Consider the following 24,275-nt stretch of genomic DNA (forward strand, 5'->3'; position numbering starts at 1 on the left):
ACAAACCCATGAACAACCTGACGATGTGTGCACTGCACATGTACGTACACACACACACACGCACATTAACAACATTGCCATAACAAGCCAGTGGGCAGCTCCAGCAAACAGTCCTTCCATAACAAATCCATGTGTGCATGATGGAGATAATGAAACAAATTTAAGCTTCCAACAGGTTACTGAAGATCAGGGAGAGTTAGATTTAAACAGGATTTGGAAACTTATTTAAAGAATATTTGAGAAACCTTTGAAGCCGTAGGAAAAAGGAGCCTTCCTTACAAACAACCCCATTCTCATTCCCCAGGCCCAATAGCCAAGGAAGGAGACAATGTGTCTCACTGTGGGGTTTGCCATGAGTACAAGTTCCTTCCCACAGCACCCAGAGAGAGAAGGCATGCCCCATGCCAGTGCTCACTGCAACTCAGGCTTCCAAACTGTCCCCCTCTTGACACAGGCCTTTTCTTCCTGCCAGGCTTGTGCTGTCCTGGCAGAGCCCCAGGGTGGATGAAAGGGTGTCTGTTGATCCTAGACAATGCGATAGTCACACAGTGGAGAGGACCAGCATTCTTCTCAGAGAGATATAGAATTTTGCTCTTTAAATCCAAGTATTTCTATAGGCAGCAGTTCTTCAAAGCACTTCTGACTTGCATCATTTACCTCTTATCCTGATTGCTCAAACTATTACTGATCTTTGGACTTATTTTTACTGAGGCTTTTTCCCTTGAAGGCTCTAAGTACCCTTTCCAGTTCAAACCATAGAGAAGCAGCATGTCTCTCAAAATTGGGGGTAAGTCTGGAGGAAAACTGGGGCCCAATTAAAGATGGCTGCTCCCTTTACCCCCACCTATGCACTGATTCCTACTCTATCACCCTGAACTCCCCATTTCTATCTCCTTCCCCACAATGAACAGTCTCTTTCCATCACAACATTTTCTTCCTGCAGCAGGCATCCCAGTATTCTTGATCCAAAATACAATTTTGAGCCTAAGTAATTTTAGTGCTGGTGCACAGGGCTGGACTGACAGCCCTGGGGACACCAAAAGTTCTCTTTGCATCCACAGAATTCCTACAGTATGGGCAGTGGCAATCCAAGGTTCTCCATACTGCCTCAATCCTGGCCTAAAAGCACCATCTATAGAGCTGAGAAGACAATTTAATCTCCGTGGCCCATTATTCTGCTGATTCAGCTTACTGAGATTGCTAAAATGAGCCTATTTGGCGCCTTGGATGCCTCACCACTAGGAAGTGGACTACGGTCATGTCTATACTACCACTTATGTCAGCAAAACTTATGTAGCTCAGGGGTATGAAAAACACACACACACACACACACACACACACATCCTGAGCGACAAAAGTTTCGAAGGCATAACTGGTATTGTGCACAGCACTATGTCAGCGGGAGAACTTCTCCCAGCGACATAGCTACCGTTGCTTGTTGGGGTGGTTTAATTATGTCAATGGGAGAGCTCTCCCCCGTCAGCATAAAGCAACTACACAAGAGATCTTACAGTGGCACAGCTGTACCAATGTCACTGTAAGCTATCTAGTGTAGACATAACCTGAGACACATTCCGCATGGGTGACCAAATCACCAACAGTCACTACTGGGCTGATCTGGATTCACACTGGTGATTTAGATGGGGAAGGTTCTATATCTTATGTTTAATCTCCTGAGCCATCCCATCTCCATGCACCTCATTCATTCTAAAACGTGTTGATTTCACTGTACAACTTAATGACTCTCCACCCCTGCCTCAGTGTCAGAAGCACAGCACCTCTCATGCCAGCATTCTGACATCAAAGCGCTGCTTCTTTACTTTCCAGGGGATACAAGGACAGACAGTTTTGTCAATGGTTCTTTAAAGAGCTCCTTCCCCCAGAACAAAATCAGCCAGAAGCGAGGAGTTAGTCAGCACGCCACACAGTATGCTTTGGGAGTTCCTGACTTATTAATCCTTCAGCGGAGAAGTTTGATGGCCCACAGAGGGGCTGCAGAATAGGACCCTCCATACATACAGATATGCTGAGATCTGCAGGGAGCTCCTTCAGATCTCAGAGTATCTGTGCAGACAGTCAGCTTCTCCACGCTACTCCCTGGCAGCACGGCTCACTAAAGAGTGATGCTTACCACCCATGCAGCCCCCTCACTGAAATGTCATGATGCATTAGGTGGCCATTTATGTCCTGACTGCTGGCCATTCTCTCCAATACCTCTGGGGCTCCCACACGTTTGGTATTCACAATGATGGCCGGGACTGGGGATAAGGGTGGGATGGAAATACTTTAGTTCCTCTCTCCACTTCCAGATGCACCAGCCTGACCTAGCCGATACTTGTGCTACATTCAGCCTTTCTGTGCCTAAAAGCAAGATGACATGGCCCAGTGGCCCTTTGGAAATAAAATAAATGAAGCTGATAGGCAAGGCTAGAACTCTAGCTGTACTGCTAGACCTCAAGCTTACTCCAAGTTCATGTCAGTATCAACCCTTGGTGCTTTCCCACTTTGATCACATCCATACATCTCTGCCACTGTTCACTTTCAGTTATTGTTTTAAAAGTTTCTTTGCCCTGCCTGCATCTAAGTTACTGATAATGTACGTTTGTTTGATTTTTTAAATAAACTAGTCACCAGTTTGGGAAAAATAAAACCAGAGATGTAAAAAAAGAAGGAAAAAAGAAGCTAGATTTAGTGGCTGCTTGTAATGCACTTTGTAGACAAAAAGTGCTATAGAAGTGCTAACTATCCAACCCAACAGAACACATTTGCAATGCAGACTTTTTGGCTGCTAAGGTAATATGCCAAATGCAACAGTAAATCCTCAACCATTTGGCAGATCACCTCAACACAAACATTACTGAAACCAAGAAATAAACAAATCTGAAATTATTTTTCTGAGATCCATTTGCCATGGAAATGCTCAATAAATATCATTCAAGGAAGGGTGGCGGTTCAGTGAAATGCTTGAGCTTCAAATCTTCTCCATCCCCAAATAATGAAATAATTCATTAGGATTTCTAGATTTCTCCAATTTAATTTACAGTCTGCTTTGCAAAAGTCAAAGCAATAACTAGTCTGAGGTGCCAGCGTCCATTCTGAATATGCACTCGAAGGATTCACTCACCAATTAACATTGATTCTTTCTGGTATTCTTTGCTGAGGTGGCAGCGCTGGGTCACACAGGACACGTATCTCTCCAAAACATACCAGCACATTTCATAGTAGAAAGGATAACGGAATTTGGCATGCACCTGAAAGCAAGATTGAGACTGTCAATCCATGTGGAAGGGAGAGAAGTTTGCAGCACAAGGGCCAGTCATCATTTTCATCATGTTATCAAGAGCACAAACGGTATGCAGGAGGGGGAGGGGAAAGAGGGTGGGAGCCGAGTGAGATGTATGTGTTCAGCATACGAAATGAGGAGATTGCCTGCCTGCCTACTATGATAGCATCATTTCTTGGTTCACTAATTTGTACCCTCTTGGGTTGATGGGGGAAGTGGGGAGGGTGTTGTGGTCTTGGGAAATCATGAAACTGATGCATGGCCCCCTAAGGTATTATTGATCTACTGTATAAACATAGGGTGGTCACATACAGATGTTAGTCACTAAAATTCAAGTTAAAATAAATGTGGGTTCTTTTGATTTCCTAAAAATTATTCCATGATTTGTCAAAACAGCATTATTACCTATGAAGAGCCAAGCAGGAAACTCGATCCTTGTCAACTCAGGTCTTTACAATACCACCATTTGATTAAACAATGGAACAAAAGCAAAATTTTGATTGTTGGTATATCACATTCAAACATTAAATACAAAAAAAAGGCCCCTACATTTGTTCTACTCTTAATATTTTGGTAGTCAATCAACTTTTGCCCTGAATCAAACAGAAAAATGGGATTCTACCAAAAAATTCTGCCAGGATATCCCCTTCCCTTTATCTCCCAGCCTTGCCATTTTCGTATTAGACGCTGATTTCTCAGTGCTGTATATCTGTGATATTTATTTCATGTTTAAAAGAAAAAGAAACTGCTTTTTTTCCCCCTCTAACAGTTTTCCAAGTAAGGGAGGTCTCTGTGCCAAGGAAGACACTGTGGAACCTCCAATTTGGGAATATGTGTGTACATTTGCTGTGCTTGAATACATATGTATATTTGCTGCGTTTTTTAAAAAAATGAATGCCATATACCTTGCATGCACAGGTACTTACACTGAACAGTTCTTACTCCTTGCAGGCACTGAATTTGCATTTTGTGAGCTGGATAAAACCTAGCTTGCATACATTGCAGCAAGATTATGTGACCTGCTCTTAACACATTCTGTGCAGTTTAACTTCTCACCTAACCAACAGGTTTAACACATGTCTGCCCACCATTAATGAAAACTGCATTGCACCAGAAAGGATCATTATCACAGGCAGTCCATTTTCTTTAAACATGGGAGTCTAAATAGAACGACTAAATACAGCATCTGAAAACTCATGCTGGCACTTGGCTGTGCAAAACAGACATTTACACACCTGCCTGCATGATCTGAGCATCCACCTGTGGGATTCAGATGTTCTACTAAAATGTCCACATTTGAAAATTGTGCCCAGAGTAGATAGTCAAAAAACCTTGCATCTGCTCCCATTGTAGGGGAAACTGAAACACTTTAAACAATAAAACAACATATCATTAAGGAAACTAAGTGCATTGCAAGGTAGAGTATAAGTAATCCAAAGTGTTCACCAGAGCTGAGACCTCATAAACTCAGCACAAATGTAGCTGGCAAATCTGAACCCAGATGCTGTCAAATGTTGCTGAGCGTGATGCAACTGATTGCTGCTGCATCGTTCCAAACATTCCCTAAGTTGTGCGTTATACAGCACTGTACTTCTAAAAAACCAAAACCTAGATGCAAGAACAACATTCAACCTCAGGGCATTATAGTATGGGAGAATCCTTTTTCCTTTTGGTTTGGTTACATGTCAGAAAGAAGAGATCATGTCACTTATCACTATTACAGAACACAAGGGAAATTAGCCATGCTAAAATATATGCTAATAAAGGAACTCAAATTTTTCCAAGAGAGCACTGCAGGAAACAAAATTTGCAAAGAATTGACTTACAAACAGGAAGCCGCCTTCCACCCCTCAGCCTTCAAAAGGTTTTCAGCCACATGCCTGGGAATATTAAAGACATCATTGCTCAACATTTGTTGACAGATTCTGAGCTTCACCAAATTTAGTTGTTACCAATGTTAATTCAATGTGAAAGACAAGGCAGTAATGCATGCAGTGCTCCCATTATGTATATCAATCTTTAATATTCAATTTGAGTTCCTAATTGCCTCACTATCAATGTTCCAACCCACAGCAAATCCCTCCATGCCTCTGTAATTCACTATTTGCCTGAGATGGCTCTGCTTTCTAAACCTTCAAAAGTAAGAGCTACCATATATAGTAATAGATATTGTATAAAGGTCTATGGTGCCTTTTGCTGTAGAAGTAAATCTAAGATTGACAGTGGTTCAAAAATTTCTTAAATGTGCTTTATGCACATTTATGACCTTCCTAGATATTTATTAGTTGTAATAGATGTGAATTGTATGATGTACATACCCATACCTTTTCCCATTGTATATCCATAGGTCAAATGAACTTTTAAAAAAAATAATTATGAAGCCAAAAGTTATCTGTGATCAGTTTACAATTTACTATCTAATGTATCTTCTGCCGGGGGACTAAATCCTGCACCAGCAGGGGGATAGACTGAATAATCTAATAGACGTTTTCCAGCTCTAACTTCTATGATTAATAATTTACTATCCACTGAATACATTTTTAATTATTCCTGTACAGTGAGAAAAATTCTCTCTGGAATATGATAGTTTCTACAGTTCAAAGTGAAATTATTTTAGAGACTTACACAAAAAACAAAAAAAAACCAAGCACATGTGAGGCACGTTCTCCCCTAGAAAGTATTAGTTTCTTCCACTATATCTATTAAAAAAATCATTATATCTTCTACTTGCATTGAATCATTTTCATCGTAATATTTTAAAACAATTTTTTTAATTCATTTGGGAAAAAATTAATTTATCAATTTTAAATTTTAACTTTAGGTTCCAGAAAACAGAGTCAGTAGTAAATACCATCATCTGTGAGTGACCACCTTACGTATATATTTTGAATGCTTGTATTCTCATACAGGTTCAAATACATTAATGTGACTAAATCTAGATCAGCTGAGAATAGCTTAACATTTATTCTCCTTCGGTAATACTGAATCTATAACACCCCTAAGCCAAAATGATGAACCTTTGCAGTTACCCAAGCTAGTCTAGCAGAGAGCTAAACAGCTTGGCCTATTTGACTAGCTGTTAATTGGCCTCTAGGAAAGGCAGACTGCAAAATGAAAATCTCTACAAACTCCAAGGCTAGAGAATAATTGTTTACCTCAATTGCACATTAGAAGCTGTTTCCAACAATAGACGTGTTTTATATTACTCCTTAAAAACTATTTTAAATGGCTATAACCCTCTTTAAAAATCTCCCAGGGATATGAGAAATTAAGATAGAATAAGCATGACAAGTGTACAAGCTAGGGGGTTTTATTGGGCTCTAAATCAGCATTACCATTTCAGCGATGTATTATCCTTGTCTTAGCTGCTAAGACAATAACAACTGCACCTAGCATAAAAATGGTTTTGAATACCAGCAATCAAAGATGATTAAGCATTATACAGCAGGTTTAAACACAGTGAAACCTCCGTAAAATTGCTCTGTGCAAAATCAAGAGGGGAAACACACCCAGATTACACTTTGATCTGAGTGTGGCAATTACTTTGTGAATCACATCATGTAATTTACTTCTGTGTTACACACAATGGAAAGATCAATACTCAGGAGAAACCCATCTGCAGTCTGTTCACTGGCGAACTCGCTTTCAAGTACATTAAACACGATCTGGCTATACCACTCAGTGAGGATTATTCAAATAAAGAAGAAATTACAATATTTGTTCCACAAAGTAAACTGAATAGTACATTCTGGCATTCTGTTCATTTTGAAAACATTTACTCTTAAGAGAAACTTGTATAATGATTTCAGGATTTTTTTAATCACCATTTTACAAAAAACATATGTATTTTTATTTTCTCTGTCACATTTTATTGCAGGTCAGTTCATTAGCGTAGGGTTGCATACACACCTTTGTTATTGTAGGGTTACCTGTAAGCATTTGATTGTTTACATGTCTTTGTTATTGTAGGATTGCTCATGAGTGCTGGATTGAGTATAATACATTGTTATCATATAGCTGCATTGAGTGCTGAGTTTGTTGCCGTAGGGTTGTTTGATTTCTAGGCCATTGGCAGACTTTTTTATTTTTTTCCTTTTAAGCACTGAAACATTTATTTAGGGGGAAAATGATAAAGAATTACATGTACTTTGCAGAAACAATCTTAGACGAAACCTACAACATTAAAGGTTAAAATGTGGGCTTCCAATCTGGAAAGCATCCTTTTCCAAACAACAATTTAAGGGAGATTTTCAAAGTTAAAATGGCAGGTAGGTGTCCAACTTCTCAGTGCAAGTTAGACACCTAACTGCTCGCTGGGACTTGGCCAATGTCTCCCTTAATGTAATACTGATGAACATTTGAAAAGTCAAGAGCCACCCAAACTGCCTTGGAAGAAAGAACCTGATTTTCAGAGGTGCTGAGCATCCACCACTCTGATTGAAGTCAATAGGAGCAGTGAGTGCTCAACTCCCTAGGAAAGTAATGCTCCTACTCTTCTATTGCTGCAGTAATATTATCGGTCTCTTTTCCATCTTCTCCATGGCTTTCTATTTAATTCATTCACACGCTGTTTCTGGTTTACATCTTTCCTCCATAGCCCTCTCTTCTTCCCCTTGTCTACGCCACTGGTGACAGGTCTACTGTCCTCATCCCCCAGGCTTCTAGATTTTCTCCTCTCACTTACATCCAGGCTCCAATATATCCCTGCCAATCTTTCTGCTACAATCTCTCTAAAATCCTTCCTTTCTGCTCTACCCCGAATACCATTCGCTAGCCCTTGTTCACCTCTGGCCTTGATTACGACAACCTCCTTCTCTGTGGCTTCCCTAGAGTTCATCTTACCTCCCCCTTTGATTTACTCTAAATGCTGTTGCTAAGATCAGCTTCTCCTCCTAGCACTCCCCTATTCAAATCCGTCCACTGCCTTTTACATCGAGTTTATGCTTCTCATGCTCCCCATCAAGGCCATGCACAATTCCACTCCTGCCTTTGTCTCTGTTCTTGATTCCTTCTACATCCACTCTCACGCCCTTCGTTCTGCCCAGATCTCCCTTTTAACTGCCCCTTTCTGCCATGCCACCTCTCCCACTGAGAATTCCTTCCTATGTGCCAAATACTCCCTCTCTCCAAATTCCTCCAGGAAACCAATACCTTTCATCAATGCTTAGCAATACAAGACCTATCAGCCTTTGTATCCCCTGGAAAGTAATAGAGTGGCGTCCTGGTGTCCGAACACTGGAATGAGAGAGGCTGCACTGGAAAAAGGCTCTTCATGCTGGTGAGGAAATGGTGTAGAGTCACTAAGCAAAATGTGCACAATTGAAGCCGAGGCCCTCACCCTGCATATTGTGTCTCTGTTAGAAGTGTTTAATTTAGACTGAAATCCCTAGGGGCAGGGACCATGCCCTCTTGTAGGAATGAACAGCACTGAGAATACTGCTCGTTTTCAATAAATTACAGTATTAAATAGACCTTTTCTATGTGGGAAAGATTTACTAATTATTCTAGTATAACTAACACACACCCTCTCTCTCAGTGTAGACACTTATTCCAGTATAAGAGTGGTTTATTTCAGTTCAGCTTAAATCCCTTCCCAAGTGATATAAGCTAAAATGAACAAAGCCAATCTTACACTGGAATGAGGGTGTCCACACAGGGGGTTATACCAGTATAACTGTATCAGGACTGTATATAAGAATGACCAGACTGGGTCAGACCAAAGGTCCATCTAGCCCATTATCTTGTCTTCTGACAGCGACCAATGCCAGGTGCCCCAGAGGGAATGAACAGAACAGGTAATCATCAAGTGATCCATCCACTGTCATCCATTCCCAGCTTCTGGCAAACAGAGGCTAGAGACACCATCCTTGCCTATCCTGGCTAATAGCCACTGATGGACCTCCTCCATGAATTTATCTAGCTCTTTTTTGAACCCTGTTATAGTCTTGGCCTTCACAACATCCTCAGGCAAGGAACTTACATAAACTGATGTTTGAATATCTGCTTTACAATACTGTGGTAGGCTATCCAAAAAAACCCAAAAAACAAAAACAAAAAACAAAAGAAAAAACACACACACACGGCAACTAAAACAGAATGACACTTCTTTGAGATTTTTATGAGTCTTATTTTAACTAGCTACAAAATAATTATAGCTATTAAGTAACTGGTATCCTAACCAAAGGCCCAGTTCTCACCCTCCAAGCGTAGAACCCACACAGTCACTTACTCCATGATCTGAAACTCTCTCCACTATGTGGATGTTTTGGCCATATGCGTGGACTCAATGCACGCCCACGTCTGGCCCCCCCCCCCCCCCCCCCCCCCCATCCCCAAAGTTTCTCCTGCACTAGCGTGGAGCTGCTGTGGAACAAAGCTCTGCAGAGTGCAAACAATGAGTAATGTAGTTCCCTTGTGCAGCTTTTGTATGGCTCCCCCATTCCACTCTGGGAGCAGAACCATGTTAGTTCCATTAATTCTCTGGTCTTGTTCGCTCACACCAGGAGGGGAAAGTGTACCCTAAAGGGCAATGTACCTCCAAGCAAAAAGGAAAGAAGTTTACACTGGTGGTTCTCAACTAGGGGTCCGGGACACCCTGGGGGGCCACAAGCAGGTTTCAGGGGTGCCACCAAGCAGAGCTGGCATTAGACTTGCTGGGGCCCAGGGCAGCAAGTCAAAGCCCCACCGAATGCGGCTGAAGCACAGGGCCCAATACCCTGCCACCCGGAACTGAAGCCTGCACAACTTAGCTTCACGGGGCACTCTGTGGCATGGGGCCCAGGAAATCGCCCTGCTTGCTACCCCCTAATGCTAGCCCTGGCTTTTATATGCAGAAAAATAGTTGTTGGCGCACAGGTGGGCTGCAAGAATTTTTATAGCAGGTTGCGGGGGGGGGGGGGGGGGGGGGGGCGTGTCTCAGAAAGAAGAAGGTTGAGAACCCCTGGTTTACACTACAGGGGGTCAACCGCGGGTCATAAAACCAGACAAGAGACTCAACAGTGACTAGCCAATGGGAACTGGGGGCAAATAGGTGAGCAAATCCCACCAAGAAAAGCCAACTTGGAGGGCCTTGTTGCGTGGCATTTACCTTTCTTGTTCCAACCACTGTGATATGGAGATACCGCTAGTTCTTGTCTTTCAGAAAGGGACATGAAAAGGATTTTATACATGATACTGTCACAAGGAACTGCATGCTTAGAAAGAGAATCAAGCATCCTTACCCTTGTTCTGTCCTCAATTTCATAGATGCGAAGCTGCATGGGAACATTAAAGCTATGCAGGATATTTCCACCAAACACCAGAGAATCTACTGGAGTATAAACTGCATGTATCCATCCTAAAGAGGAAAAGCAAAGAACTGAGAATGCCTCATGCTATGTAGGATCACAAATGACTTTACAATCAATCACAAATTCTCATAGACCACCAGGAGGAATACAAATATTATTAGTCCCATTCTACAGACAGAGAAACTGAGGCACTGAGAGATTAAATGACTTGCTCAAGGTCACACTTCAAGACTGTTGTAATAGCAAGACAGTGTTTGTATGTGTGTATAGTATAACAACTCTGGAGACTGAATTCCTCTATTTAGCCACAGAACAGCTACAACATGGGTGGAGGCTAAGCAAGCTTCCCTTACGCTGCTGCAACCATGTGAGTCAACCACAACCCATAGATGAGAAGGAAGTTCACTCTCCATAGCCCATTCGGCTCTTAGTCTCTCTTCTGACATCACCAAACAGGGGAACAAATCATGTTAACAGTGGTGGCAGATCTGTGATGTGCAGATGGATTGAGACACACCAAACTTATATCACACAAGCCCCCAAACAGCCATCAGACAGTAGCAACTTCAGGTCACTACCAGTCATCCTCTAGAGGTGAAAGCTCCATATCCCATTACCAATTCTTCGAAACAACTGAAAATCTTTTTACTTGGCAAGTCCTTAGTGTTTCTCCCACTACAGCTGATGAGATTGCTAACAACCCAGTCCTGCAAGGAAAGTTCCCTTAATTGACTCCAAAGGGAGGAGAGGATGCTCACCATCCAATCAGATCAAGCCATAGCAGTTCAGGCAGCTGGCTTCTCTGCATTCCTTCCTCTGCACTGTTTGCCTGTCACGTGATTAGATGACGCATGGGATACACAGGACTCTAGACTCTGATCTCAGCAGTGACAAAGGAATTGATCCTACTAATGATCTGGGACCCCAGGAATTTGTAACATTAATTCTTGTTTTAAATCAAAAGCATTTCAATTAATAAACCAGCAAGCAGGGGCATAAGGGGCTGTCAATTTCTTCCAAACTGTGCACTGCTTCCCATTAAAGCTGGGGAGGTTTTCATTCGCCTCAGGATCAGCGAGGCAGCAGGAAAATGCAACCTGGGCCTGCAGGGTGAACTCTCCAGCCACTAGGCACAAAAGCATTTCCCCTGCTAGAGCTTGCAGACCTGCTGGGTTATGCTTCGGAAGCCCTTGAACCATCATATATGACAGGACACTGGCTCACAGTGCTTTCACTGAGAAGCATTCAGTAGTTGAGGGACCGAGAAAAAACTGAAGTTAAAATTTCCTCTTTGGGAACACAAAGCCTGGTTCTTGGTACATTTTTCTGACTTTACGAATCTAATTCCACATGATGAATCTAATGAAGCGAAAATTACAGGTGCCCAATGGCAATGGCAACTCTGGGTTATTATTGCATCTTTCTTACAATAGGTATAGTAAATTCCATCACTGACTCACTCACAATCAACAAAGAAGTTTGTCACTCCAAATCAGTCTAGCTTCTTTCCTTCCTCACAGGGCAACTACTACAAGAAATAATACCCTAGTCTGGGATATGCATATATAAAAGACTACTGAGTAAGTAGGGTAACCTAGCAATCAGAGCAACAGATTGGGAAACAGGACTCCTGTGTTCTGTTCACTGCTCACCCACAGGCTCTGTGTGCACTTGGGAAGTCACCTAACTTCTCTGTGCTTCACTTTCCCCACCTGGAAAAGAGGGACAACACTTATAAACTGGCTTGGATGAAAGCTGCAATTGATAGTGCCCACGAAATTTATAAAACAACAACTGAGTAAAGAAGATTTTGACACCTCTAATGGCCTTTTGGTGGATACATGCAGCACGACTATAAAGCCTCTTCACAAGCAGATCAGTGCACCATATCACATTAAATATATCACTTAAACATATAAACGTAATCTAAAACCTTTCCATAGCCATATGGAGGTGTGAGAAAGAGAGGGATCCTAAATAAAGTTATGGAGCTTGGAGTTAATTGCTTTTACCAGATGATCAAAGATTCAAAGATTCACATGACATAAGGGAAAGGGTTGGAACTGTGCGTAAAAATTAAGCTGCTAACAAGTCTCAGAGACTGACATGTTGGGTAGAATGGGGTAGTATCTGGCAACTCAGGGTCAACCTACTCTGATGAGGTAGTATAATTATTTCCATTTTATAGATAGGGAAACTGAGGCTCAAAAAGATCACAGTGAAGCAGTGTCAGAGATGGGAATAGAACCCATGAGTCCTGACTCCCAGTCCTCTGATCTAACCATTAGAATCACAGAATATCAGGGTTGGAAGGGACCTCAGGAGGTCATCTAGTCCAACCCCCTGCTCAAAGCAGGACCCATCCCCCACTAAATCATCCCAGCCAGGGCTTTGTTAGGCAACACTCCTCTCCTCACAATACATCACAACACACTGAACTGTACATACTGGATTTGATTGCTTTATTAAGGAATTTTATAGCGCTGTCAATTGTTCTAGGTTATTTAAAAAATCTGTTGTCAGAGATTTACGACTGTAATGTAAAAATTCACTGAGCTGAAAAAACTGTTACTAACCTTTCCATAACTGTTGTTCTTCAAGATGCGCTGCACATGTGCCTTCCACTGTGGGTGTTTGCACACTCCAGGCCACAGTTGTCAGAAAATTTTCACCCTCAGCAGCATCTGACGGAGCAGCCTGAGCATGCCCTCTGCTATCTCGTGCATATCACACAAGCATAAAGGGTCAAGCCAACCCAGACACACTCCGCCCCCCTCCGGAGTTCCTTCCTACTGGAATTACTCCAGTAGCAATGGGAAGGAGGGTGCATCGTGTTTTGCATGTGCAAAACATCTAAAAGAACAGCAGTTACAGAAAGGTCAGTGATCATTTCTTCTTCTGCGAGTGACTGCACATGTCCATTCTACTGTAGGTGACTCACAAGCAATTTTATTTAGAGGCAGTATTGGAATCTATTTGAACAAGGACTGGAAGACCACTTGTCCAAATTTAGCATCATCGGATTGTTGAGAAACTGCATAGTGCGAGGTAAACGTGTGACATGCGGACCAGGTTACTGCTTTGCAACTGTCTAATACACATGAGCCAGAAATGCTGCACAGGCCACTTGGGCTCTAATTGAATGACCCAATATTCTATCTAACGGCTCCACAGTAGCCAAGTGGTAACATGAGCAAATACAACTGGACATTTATGCTGAAATCCTCCGTGTAGAAATTAGGCTGCCATTCATGCTGTCCACAAATGCAATAACAACTGAAATGAAGATCTGAAAGGTTTAGTCTGTTCCAGATAAAACACTGATGCTCTTCCAACATCTAGAGTCTGCAATAGCTCTTCTCCCTTGTTACCATGAGTCTTTGGAAGGAAGGTCGGTAAGTAAATTACTTGGATGATATGAAAAGAGGAGACCACTTTTGTAAGGAACCTTGGATAGGGACAAAGGTAAACTTTATCTACATAAAAAAAGTATACAGAGGATGTGATACTAATGCCCTCCAACTCCCCTACTCTCCTGGCCAATGTAATGGCTATTAAAAATGCTACCTTCATTGAAAGGCGTAACAGACAGCAAGTCACTACAGGGTCGAAGGGAGGATCCATCAGCACAGTTAAGACTAAATTCAGGCTCCATGGTGGAATAAGACTCTGTATGTGTGCGAACACCTTGTCCAAGCCCTTTAAAAACCTTACAACCATTGGATTAGAAAAAAGGAAGTGTTTATCCACAGGAGGGTGAAATGCCGACATAGCTGCTACGTGTACCCTAACTAAGCTAATCACTAATCCTTGATGTTTTAGGTACAAAAATAGTCCAGCATATGCTGAATAGAACCAAGACAGGGGAGACACCTTTCAGCCTTGACCAGACAGAAAACCTTTTCCACTTAGCGAGGTAAGCTGTCCTCGTTGATGGTTTTCTACTATTCAGCAGTACCTCCTGCACCTCTCTGGAGCAGGACTCCTCCACCAATGTTATCCATGAAGTCTCCAGGCCGACTGGTGAAGAACCTTAAGGTTGGGGTGGAAGAGGTGGCTGCGATTTTGTGAAACTAAGTCTGCGTGAAGCAGGAGCAATGGGGGACTGATTGATAGATCTGAGAACTGAGAAAAACAGTGCTCGTGGGGCCAAGCTGGGGCAATCACTATAAGATTTGCCTTGTTCTGTTTAGCCTTGCATAGAACTCTGAGCAGAAGAGCTATGCAGGGGAAGAGTGTACAGAGACCCTCTGACTATGGCAGTAAAAAAGCATCCATCAGCAAACCTGGGCTATGACCTGCTCTGGAGCAGAACTGGTGTCATTTTTTGTTGTCTTTTGTGGCAAACAGATCCACTTAAGATGTTCCCCAGAGCTCGAAAATGGACCTTGCTATGTCTGGGTGAAGGGACCACTAATGATGGTTGATAAACAACTTCTTTATGCAATCTGCCTGTGTATCCTGAGCCCCCGGGAGCTGGGCCATCATCAGCAGTATAGAGTTACCAATGTAGAACTCCCAGAGCAAGACTGCTTCCCAACAGAGTAGTGAGGACTAGGCTCCTCCCTGCTTGTTTACATAAAACATGGCTGTTGTATTGTCAGTCAGCATCAATACGTCCCTCATCCTGATGCAAGGAAGGAATGCCATGCAAGCTACACTGACAGTCCGCAGCTCCCTGATGTTTATGTGCAGACTGCGATCTTAGGGAGACCAGAGACTTGGTGTCTGCAGGTGTCCTACATAAGCACCCCATCCCAGATCCGAGGCATCTGTGACTAAGATAAGCACGTTCGCCCCACCTTAGCACAACTTCCCCACATGCACTGGTTGGGTCTAACCACCAAATCATGGGAAGATAAGATGCAATTTTGTATGTGCACTAACATACCTACATGGTGCCTTCTTGGAGAATGTATCTCTGCCACCAAGCCCTAAAGGGATCTGAAGCACTGTCTGGAGTAATGGACCACGTAAGCGCACACGGCCAAGTGTCCCAGAAGTTTTACCATGGAGAGAGGATAAGCCTTCAAGTCCAGAAAGAGGCTTTGCAGTGCAAGAAAGCTCATCTGTGGTAGCAAAGCCTTGACCATTGTGGAGTCCAGGACCACTCCAATAAATTTTATTTTCAGTATCAGAGACAGGACTGACTTGTCTGTTTTGATTAACAGGCTGAGCATGTTGAAGGTGGACCAGATTATGCAGACACTGGACACCACCTGCAACCTGGACCAACTTCTTATCAGCCAGTCATCCAGGTAAGGGCACACACAGTAGCCCCCCCCCCAGAGGAAAGCTGCTACCACCACCATATGGTCTGTAAATACAAGAGGAGCAACTGAGAAACCAAAGAGGTTGGGCTGTGAACTGATAATGGCAGCCCCAGATGGTGAAACTTAGAAATGTTCTGTGGCCCTGCTAAATTGCCACATGAATGTAGGCATCCTTTAAGTTGAGAGCAGCATACCTGTCCCCTGTCTCCAGGAAATAAGGGAAGCTAAAGTGACCATCCAGAATTTCCATTTTTTTAATAACTGCCTTATATCTAAAATAGGCCAAAGACCCCCTTTTGCCCTCAGGATCAGGAAGTATTGGGAGTAAAACCCCTTTTTCCTGAAAACAGAAGGGATCTCCTCTATAGCGCCTAAAAGAACAAGTGATTGTACCTCTTGCAGTAATGCTTTCTTGTGAGAGAGGTCCCTGAAGAGGGAAAGGAAAAGGGGACAGAAATCTGGGGTAGAAATAAAAGGAAGCGAATATCCCACTTCCACCGTGCTTAGATTCCACCCATCTGTTGTGATGTGGGTCCAAGCATGATAGAAATAGGACAAACCGTTTGCAAAAATTAGAACAGAAAAGGATGGCACTCTCAGAACAGGTAGACTGCTCATGAACTACCTATCAAAATGAGCTGTTGGAAGAAGCCGCCTGCCTCTGCAAACACCAGTGGTTGCAGAAACAGAGGGAGGTGGTGGTGGTGATCACCATTTGTAACCTCTGCTCCTTTTCTTTGATAGGTCTTGGGCTCAAGAAATAAATCCCTGAAAACACTGACACTGATGAAGACAGAATCACTTCCACAGAGGGATTTCAGGCTCATTCTACAATCCTGAAACTATGCAGAGTCTTGTCCATCTTTTCTGAAAAGAGCAATGACCCCTCAAAGGATAAGTCCTGCACTGGCTCTAGCACCTCTGGAGGGAGGCCAGAAGAGTCCAACCAAAATGAGCACCTCATTGTGATGGCAGAGGCCATGCTGTGCTCTGCAGAATCTGCTTCATCAAGACATGCCACCAGAGCTGTTCTGGCAACCATTTTGTCCTCCACTATCAAAGTGAGGAACTGAGGCTCCCAGATGAGGTGAAGCAAGTCTTTAAATTTCAAAACCGTATCCCACAGGGTGAAATTATAGCGTCCCAGCAAAGCTTGTTGGTTTGCAATGTGAAGCACAATCCACCTGTGGAATACAACTTCCTCCCAAATAAGTCTAGCTTCTTGTCCTCTTTATTCTTTGGGGTTGAAGCCTGGTGCCCATGTCGCTCCTATGAGCCCATCTTTCCTTTTCCTTGGCAGCTGCCACTACAAGGAAGCATAGAGGAGGGGGATTAAATACGTGCTTGAACCCGTGGGAGTGGACATAGCATCTTCTCTCCAGATTTAAACAGCCATTTTAGCAGTCAGAGGCAGGGAAGCTGGGCTCTGCCAAAGGATATTGGTAGGCTCTAAAAAAGCCTAATTTATTGGAAGAGCTATTCTAGTTGGGGCACAGTGGAATGTCCACCAGCTTGTGGGATTTTTCCTGGACCTCCTCCAGGTGAATATCAAGAGCCATAGCCATCCTCTTTAACAGCACCTGATGAGTCTTAACATTGTCCAGAAGTGGAGAAACAGGCTCCGCCACAATTGCCTTATCAGGAGATGAGGAAGAGGATGCTAACAATACTGGGGGCTGGTCCAGTTCCTAGCTCACTTGCAACTGCTGTGCGAGGGATCCCTTGGCACTGGTCTCAGTACCAACGCTATCGTGCTTGTGGCAGTGATGCTCCTGATGCTCAGCAGATTGAGCCGGCTGAGATGGCTGCAGAGATTTTGAATGGAGGGTGGGAACCCCATGGGTTCCAAAAGGCTCACTGGTACAGCTGTAAGCTCCTGTTAATCCTTGATAATCAAGGTCATACACATTGTAAGGAGAGTGATCACTTTAGATAAGCTATTACCAGCAGGAGAGTAGGGTGGGGGGAGAGAAAACCTTTTGTAGTGATAAACACCCATTTTTTCATGATTTGTGTGTATAAAAACAAACATCTTCTGTATTTTCCACAGTATGCATCCGATGAAGTGAGCTGTAGCTCACGAAAGCTTATGCTCAAATAAATTGGTTAGTCTCTAAGGTGCCACAAGTACTCCTTTTCTTTTTGTGAATACAGACTAACACGGCTGTTACTCTGAAACCTCTCCAACAATTGTACACTGGAGCACACAAACACCTACACTCAAAGAAGAACTTGGCTTTAGAGGCAACAGCAAGTGGAAGTGGAGGAAGAGAAAGGAACTATTGCTTTTGGGTCTTTCGTTTTATAGAGAATGCAAAAAAAAATCAACAGAGGAGTTAGACCTTAAAATATATTTTTTTAATTCCACCATACAATATCAAAAGTGGCCTAGGTTGCTCAGATTATGTTCTCTCGGGGGAAATCATACTTGAGATTGCTACTGCTTTCATTATTTCTTCCCCCATGGATTTTAGTCTCATCATATCTCCCCAGACCTCTCAGTCTCAGCCTCACAAGCCCCAATAGATACTAAGGGCTCTTGTGTTAATGATCCCCAAACTCACTAGTAGTCGCCCCTGATGTGATCAGTGACTGTTCCTCTGGAGCTGTTACCTAACCATCAGGTCAGTGCTCCAGTGAACAGTGCCTCAGGCACAATGAATCCTTAACAGAAATATTACTGACAAGGGAGTAAATAATGCCCATCTTTGAGCCTGTCATTGAGAAAGAACCAGTAAAGAGGGCAACAGAGAATCTGAAGATCAATTTTCAGAGGAAGCCTCTACTTTTGTGGGTAATATGCTTAAGTCCCTGCTTAAGGCCACAAATCAAGTAGTTACTTATCTTACTATAGTATCTGTGCCTGTAGTTGTTAGAAGCAAAACTGGTCCAGCTAAGGCCTTCTCAGAATATCTGGGCCCAAAACTCAGAGGCCAGGCTGAAAATCAGTCCCTTTAAATACACATTTTTAATAAAACGAACAAGAAATGACAGTAGTGCTGTTAATAGACTCATACCCAGTAATGAGACATTGAAATAACAGCATTAAACCCACTAAAGTCAGAAAAAAACGTCAGAGGGCAGGCTACACTCAGATCTGCTGACAAAGCACAACAGAACCGTAGGGGCAGAATGTCCTTCAGGCACATTACAGGGGGTGCAGAGGGGCAATGCAGCCACTGGAGACCAGGAAGTCAACCAGAACTTTCTGTGGGCTCCCAGGCAATGCAAACCGGTGCAGCAGCTTCGCCTTTCTTGGAAAGCACACAGTACTTTCTTCTCTCTGCACTCAGCTATCTCCGCTGGCTGGTGAGGAAGGGGACCAAACCCAGGTCCATGCTCTTTTTTTGGACTTCCTAGCCCTTTTACACAATTAACACTCACAGGGAGACCTAAGAGGAAGCAAGGACTATGCTCTCCCAGTGGATTCAAGCCAGCACCTGCAAGAGGAAGCAAGAAAGAGGAGAAGATGCTTGTGCTCTCCTTTTCCTTGCGCAGCCATGCGGGGTCCAGCAGAATCTGACTCCAATGTTGTACAACCACTTTCAGACACACGGTATCCTAAAATACTTCAGCCCTGCTTGATGAATGCAGAGTTGATAATAGAAAGATACCGACACTAGGAGGTGTATACAAGAGAGAAGAGATGTTTACAGATGAGATCAGAAATAAGATGGAAAGTTGACAAGTTAGTATGACACAGGAAGTCTGGTCCAGAAGGTTAGAAATTGCAAGGTGAAGACTCCTGCACTAACACTTACCAGATTTGGTGTAGGGGAAAGAGATGAGGCCAGTGCTAGGAGAGTGGAAGGGGTGAAGAGGAGAGTACAGAGAGACAAGCTGTAAGCAGGAAACACCTTTTACATCTCCTGATTGTAATACTGGGGGAAACAAGCTCAGGGACCGTACAAGCTCAGCGGCTACATTTGATTCATTCCCACAGCTCAGACATCAGCAAGTTACGAAACAACTAGGTTGCAAACAAGAACATGAAGTGGCTTTCTGAGCTTCCCAATTCCAATGTGCAGCATCCACACAAGTGGGTTTTTAAAAAGGAAGAGGGTTTTCCTGAATAGGTGAACAAAATGGAGCTACAAAGGTAACTGAGGTCATAATCGGAAGGCACTGGCATTTCCTCATTATCATCATGTATGTAATAATACACTACATTTATTTCTGAGTCCTGCTATGATAGGTCACCAGTACTATCTACTGGATGGACTATCAGATCTGTTTGCATGTGTGATCATGTCACCCCCTAGTGCATACAATATTAGACAAGCTCATGCATGTTTGAATTTTTTGCCCTGTAAATACTGCTATGCACGCTGCAAAAGACATCCCTTAATTATGTCTGTAATCAATTTTCCCCCTTAGAGCCTACAGAGGACATAAGCCCTGATATTACTGCACAAGCATGAATCTTTCATGGGTTATTGCTGGTTGTGAGATATTATCTGCCCCTCAGTAATAATCTCATAAAAGCAAAGTACACCAAAAAAACTTAGCAAAGTTCATTCCATCTTTGATGCTAAAATAGCATGAGACTAAAATTAGAACAAAGGGATTAAGGACTGAAAAATCAAAAGCAGGGGGAATAGCACATTTTTGGTTGAAAGATGAAAACAAAACCACCTACTATTACCTGAGACTGAAATTAGGTTTGTTTGTGTGAAAGACTGCAGGGGTCCAGGGACTGGTAATGGATGAAACCCTTTTCCCTGTAGGTCATCCATTCCAACCTGGCCCCTGTTGGTAGTGGTACAATTTGATAGCTATTTGATGAGATTCAGTCTAATTTCTAATGGACAGAAATTGAAAAAGCACCACCAGGCGTTGGTAGTCTCAGAAAAGGGATGAAGATCTGAATGAAAATGGAACTTGATCTACCCTCTAATTCCTCTGGAGACAGTTCCTATAGCTCAGAGCTGAGGCAAATTGTCAGGGTACAGCAGGGAAATCCTACACTGCCACTACTTGTGCCATTCTTTTCTGTAGGCAAAGGACTTCAGGCTCCAGGGCTGTAAACCCAGCACCTTTCACCAGCAACAAAGAGAAGAGGTTGGAATTAAAAAGTACAAACAGTTTGTTCACCTTTTGTAGCCCCAATTATCAAGCAACAACAAGAGAAAAGCCCACTCAGGTTGAGTGTTCCTAAAGTTGATCTTTATTATTTCAGTTCTTGGGGATTAACGAACACTTGCTTTTTCCCCAACACTCCCTCCTTTGTAGAGTCCACAGTCAATTCAGGGACGGCATTTTAGTCAGGAGGTTCAGAGCTAACCTCTTCTAGTTCACAATTACAGATCATTCTATTGCTCCTACCATACACTCGATTATTTAGCTGTTATCACCTCAGGTAAACCTGGAAGGTAAAATTAACAACAAAGGCCTTTCTGAATGGTTAAAAAAAAGATAGAATCTCATTATCTTCTGAAGTTCTATAAAACAGGCATTATTAAACATTCCAAACTTGTTACTAGATTGTGGGGGCTTGCAAATTCCTACTGTATCTTTAATGAGCCATCTGAGAATAATAAAAAAGGGCATTTAATTTATAAAGCTAAGGAGTAGACTACAGACTCCAAGCCAGAGCACTGATGCATCTGTTTCCTTTAGCAACTGAACAAATGTTTGCTATATTGTAATGAAAATATACTGTTCTTTTCCTATAGTTCTGCAGAACTTTGGGTAGAAAATCTCTCATAAATATGTCTCAAAAATAAAGGCCAAAAGGGCTAACTGCCTAGTGAGATAATCAACCAATGGGAATTACACCAGGATGTCCCACCTTCCTGATATCTCTTATCCCAAGAGAGAGGAGTGGTTAGGTCATGATAGTGCCCCATAGCCCAAAATACCTGCAATGACTCTTCCTTATGTTTGACAAGTTAAAAAAAAAAAACTTTGTCCCCAATAACATCACAGGTAGTTTAGAAACTGTAAGCCTTACATCATTTAAACTCTGTCTTCAGCAAATTGAACAGTTAACCACTAATATATTGGTTTCAGAGTAGCAGTCGTGTTAGTCTGTATTCGCAAAAAGAAAAGGAGTACTTGTGGCACCTTAGAGACTAACCAATTTATTTGAGCATAAGCTTTCGTGAGCTACAGCTCACTTCATCGGATGTATATTGTCCTTCAAGACCATCCAGAAGATCTCAAAGCCCCTTACAAATATTAATTGAACCTCAGAGCCCCCCCCTCAGCTGGGGAAATAAAGGCACAAAAGAAGCTACGTAACTTGCCTAAGATCTCCAGCGAGTCCATGGACAATCTGGGAACAGAACCCAGGCCCCTAGACCACCAACCACCATCCATTATGAACAAGAAGCTGCTAAGAATTTAGAACTGAACATAACACTGATGGTTATAAAAATAGCTGGGCCAAAACCAGAACCATCTATCAGTAACCCTTTCCTTTGCAACCCTTGCATTTTTGAGGTTTACACATTGCCACAGAGTGGTTGGCCCTTGTCAGCCGCACTTGTGACACAGACAACTATCCTCCTCAGATAGGGAAAATGAAGGTCATGTGACCAATAGATCGTGTGGCCCAATTAGGTCTCTGGGGTAAATAAAGAGGAGGCCTGGGGAGAGACCCTAGGCAGAAAGGCCTAAGAGTGGGGATGAGAGGGTTGCAGAGAGTTAGATGGCTCCTGCAGAGGACCCTGAAATAGCAGGGGGAAAAAGATTCCACTTAGGTATGGCTGGGAGTGGTCTACCAAGGCAGGGAAGACTCCAGGCAGAAAGGCCTGGGAGTGGCTTGATGAAGGGCAAATACACCTCTACCCCGATATAACACAGGTTCGCATACAACACGGTAAAGCTCTGACACACTGCCCTGAGCAGCATGTTAAGGATGCCAGGCCGGGCCCGAGGGGTTGGATAAGGGGCAGAGGGTCTTGGGGGCGGTCAGGGACTCCCCCCCGAGGGCCTGGGAGGCAGGAGCTGGGGGGGGGGCACTTCTGGGGGCCCCGCAGTCCCAGAGTGGCTGAGGGTGGGGGCGGGAGCAGCCCGCTCCGCGTCCCTCACCCCAGCCCCAGCCGTGTCACTCAGGGGAGGGGGCTTGGGGGAAGGGATCCCCCCCGCACTCACCGGCAGTGGCGGAAGCGGAGCAGCCCGGCCGCAGCCCGCTCCACTCCGCCAGCTCCCAGCCTCAGTGCTCTGCTTCCCGCCGCAGGTGAATGCAGGACCTTTCCCCAACCTCCCTGCATTCACCAGCAGCGGGAAGCGGAGCAATGAGGCCCCAGCCCACTCCACTCCGCCACCTCCCAGCCGCAGCGCTCCGCTTTCCGCCGCCGGTTGGGAGGTGGCAGAGTGCAGCGGGCTGGGGCCACATTGCTCCGCTTCCCGCCGCTGCTGGTGAGTGCCTTTCAGGTGGCGAGATGTGTGGATAAGGGTCAGGGCAGTCAGGGGACAGGGAGCAGGGGGGTTGGGTACCGGGTGGGGTCCTGGGGGTGATTAGGGACGGGGCTCTGGAGGGCGCGGTCAGGGAACAAGGAACGGGGGGGGGGGGGGGCGGGCCAAAGCAAGTTCGATATAACGGGGTCTCACCTATAACGCGATGAGATTTTTTATCTCCCGAGGACCATGTTATATCGGGGTAGAGGTGTAGATAAACCTTAAAATACATGGTTTGGACTTTGAGGACTTTATTTTGGAACTGTTTGTGATATTAAACCAGCCCAAGTAAGGGTGATACGGGTTACAAGAAAGCTTTTGTGAAATTGAGGAGCCCTGAGCAAAGGGAAACTGAGGCAGGGATGCTGCAGGGTTACCCCATGCCACGAGGGGGCACTTTGGAGGTAGTCACCCCATTACAGATATAATGAGACCTAGATCTGAATCACCCCTGGTTTCAGTTTTGGAGTATAAAATCCCAATCAGCAAAGTCTTGGAAAATCAAAATCTGCAGCATGGCTATGCATCCATAGAGCAACTCAATTAAAAGCATTTTAACAGTCATACTTTTAATGTGCAATTACTGCTGCCCTTGGTATAAACACTATCCATTAAAGTTCTCACATACAGCCTGGCTTAGCCAACAGAGCCATGATCTAGGGTCCATGTTCTAATAATAAATAGAATCCCATCCACATCAGATATCACTGTTGTCGTACTTAATGCACCCTGAACCTTTGTGAATCACACCCAAGGCCCCTGCATATATCCCCAGTGCAGGGGGGATGGACTACCTGACCTCTTGAGGTCTCCTCCAGCTCTACATTTCTATGATTCTATCTTCCCATTCCATCCATTTTCTCACCCAATAACAGCCTCATCAGAGGGAACGTCATAACTGCTGTGTTTGATTGAAAACAAAACACAGAACACTGCACATACTTTGTAAGAGTCTCACTTCTATCCAAAAATTCCAGCGATTATAATACTATTCTACAGTCACATAGGGTCTTTCCTTCTAAAAGA

At 43.7% G+C, this 24,275-nt stretch overlaps 1 protein-coding gene across 1 annotated transcript in view; it reads right to left on the reverse strand.

Annotated features, from left to right (window-relative positions):
• Window positions 1-24,275, reverse strand: part of KDM2B (lysine demethylase 2B) — a 166,993-nt gene that overhangs the window by 69,618 nt on the left and 73,100 nt on the right. The window contains 2 exon segments of the mRNA XM_007058291.4: window positions 3,125-3,251; window positions 10,504-10,619. Of these exon segments, the coding sequence (XP_007058353.2) occupies window positions 3,125-3,251; window positions 10,504-10,619 (243 nt within the window).

Source organism: Chelonia mydas, chromosome 15 (genome assembly GCF_015237465.2).
Source record: "Chelonia mydas isolate rCheMyd1 chromosome 15, rCheMyd1.pri.v2, whole genome shotgun sequence".
NCBI classification, from domain to species: domain Eukaryota; kingdom Metazoa; phylum Chordata; order Testudines; family Cheloniidae; genus Chelonia; species Chelonia mydas.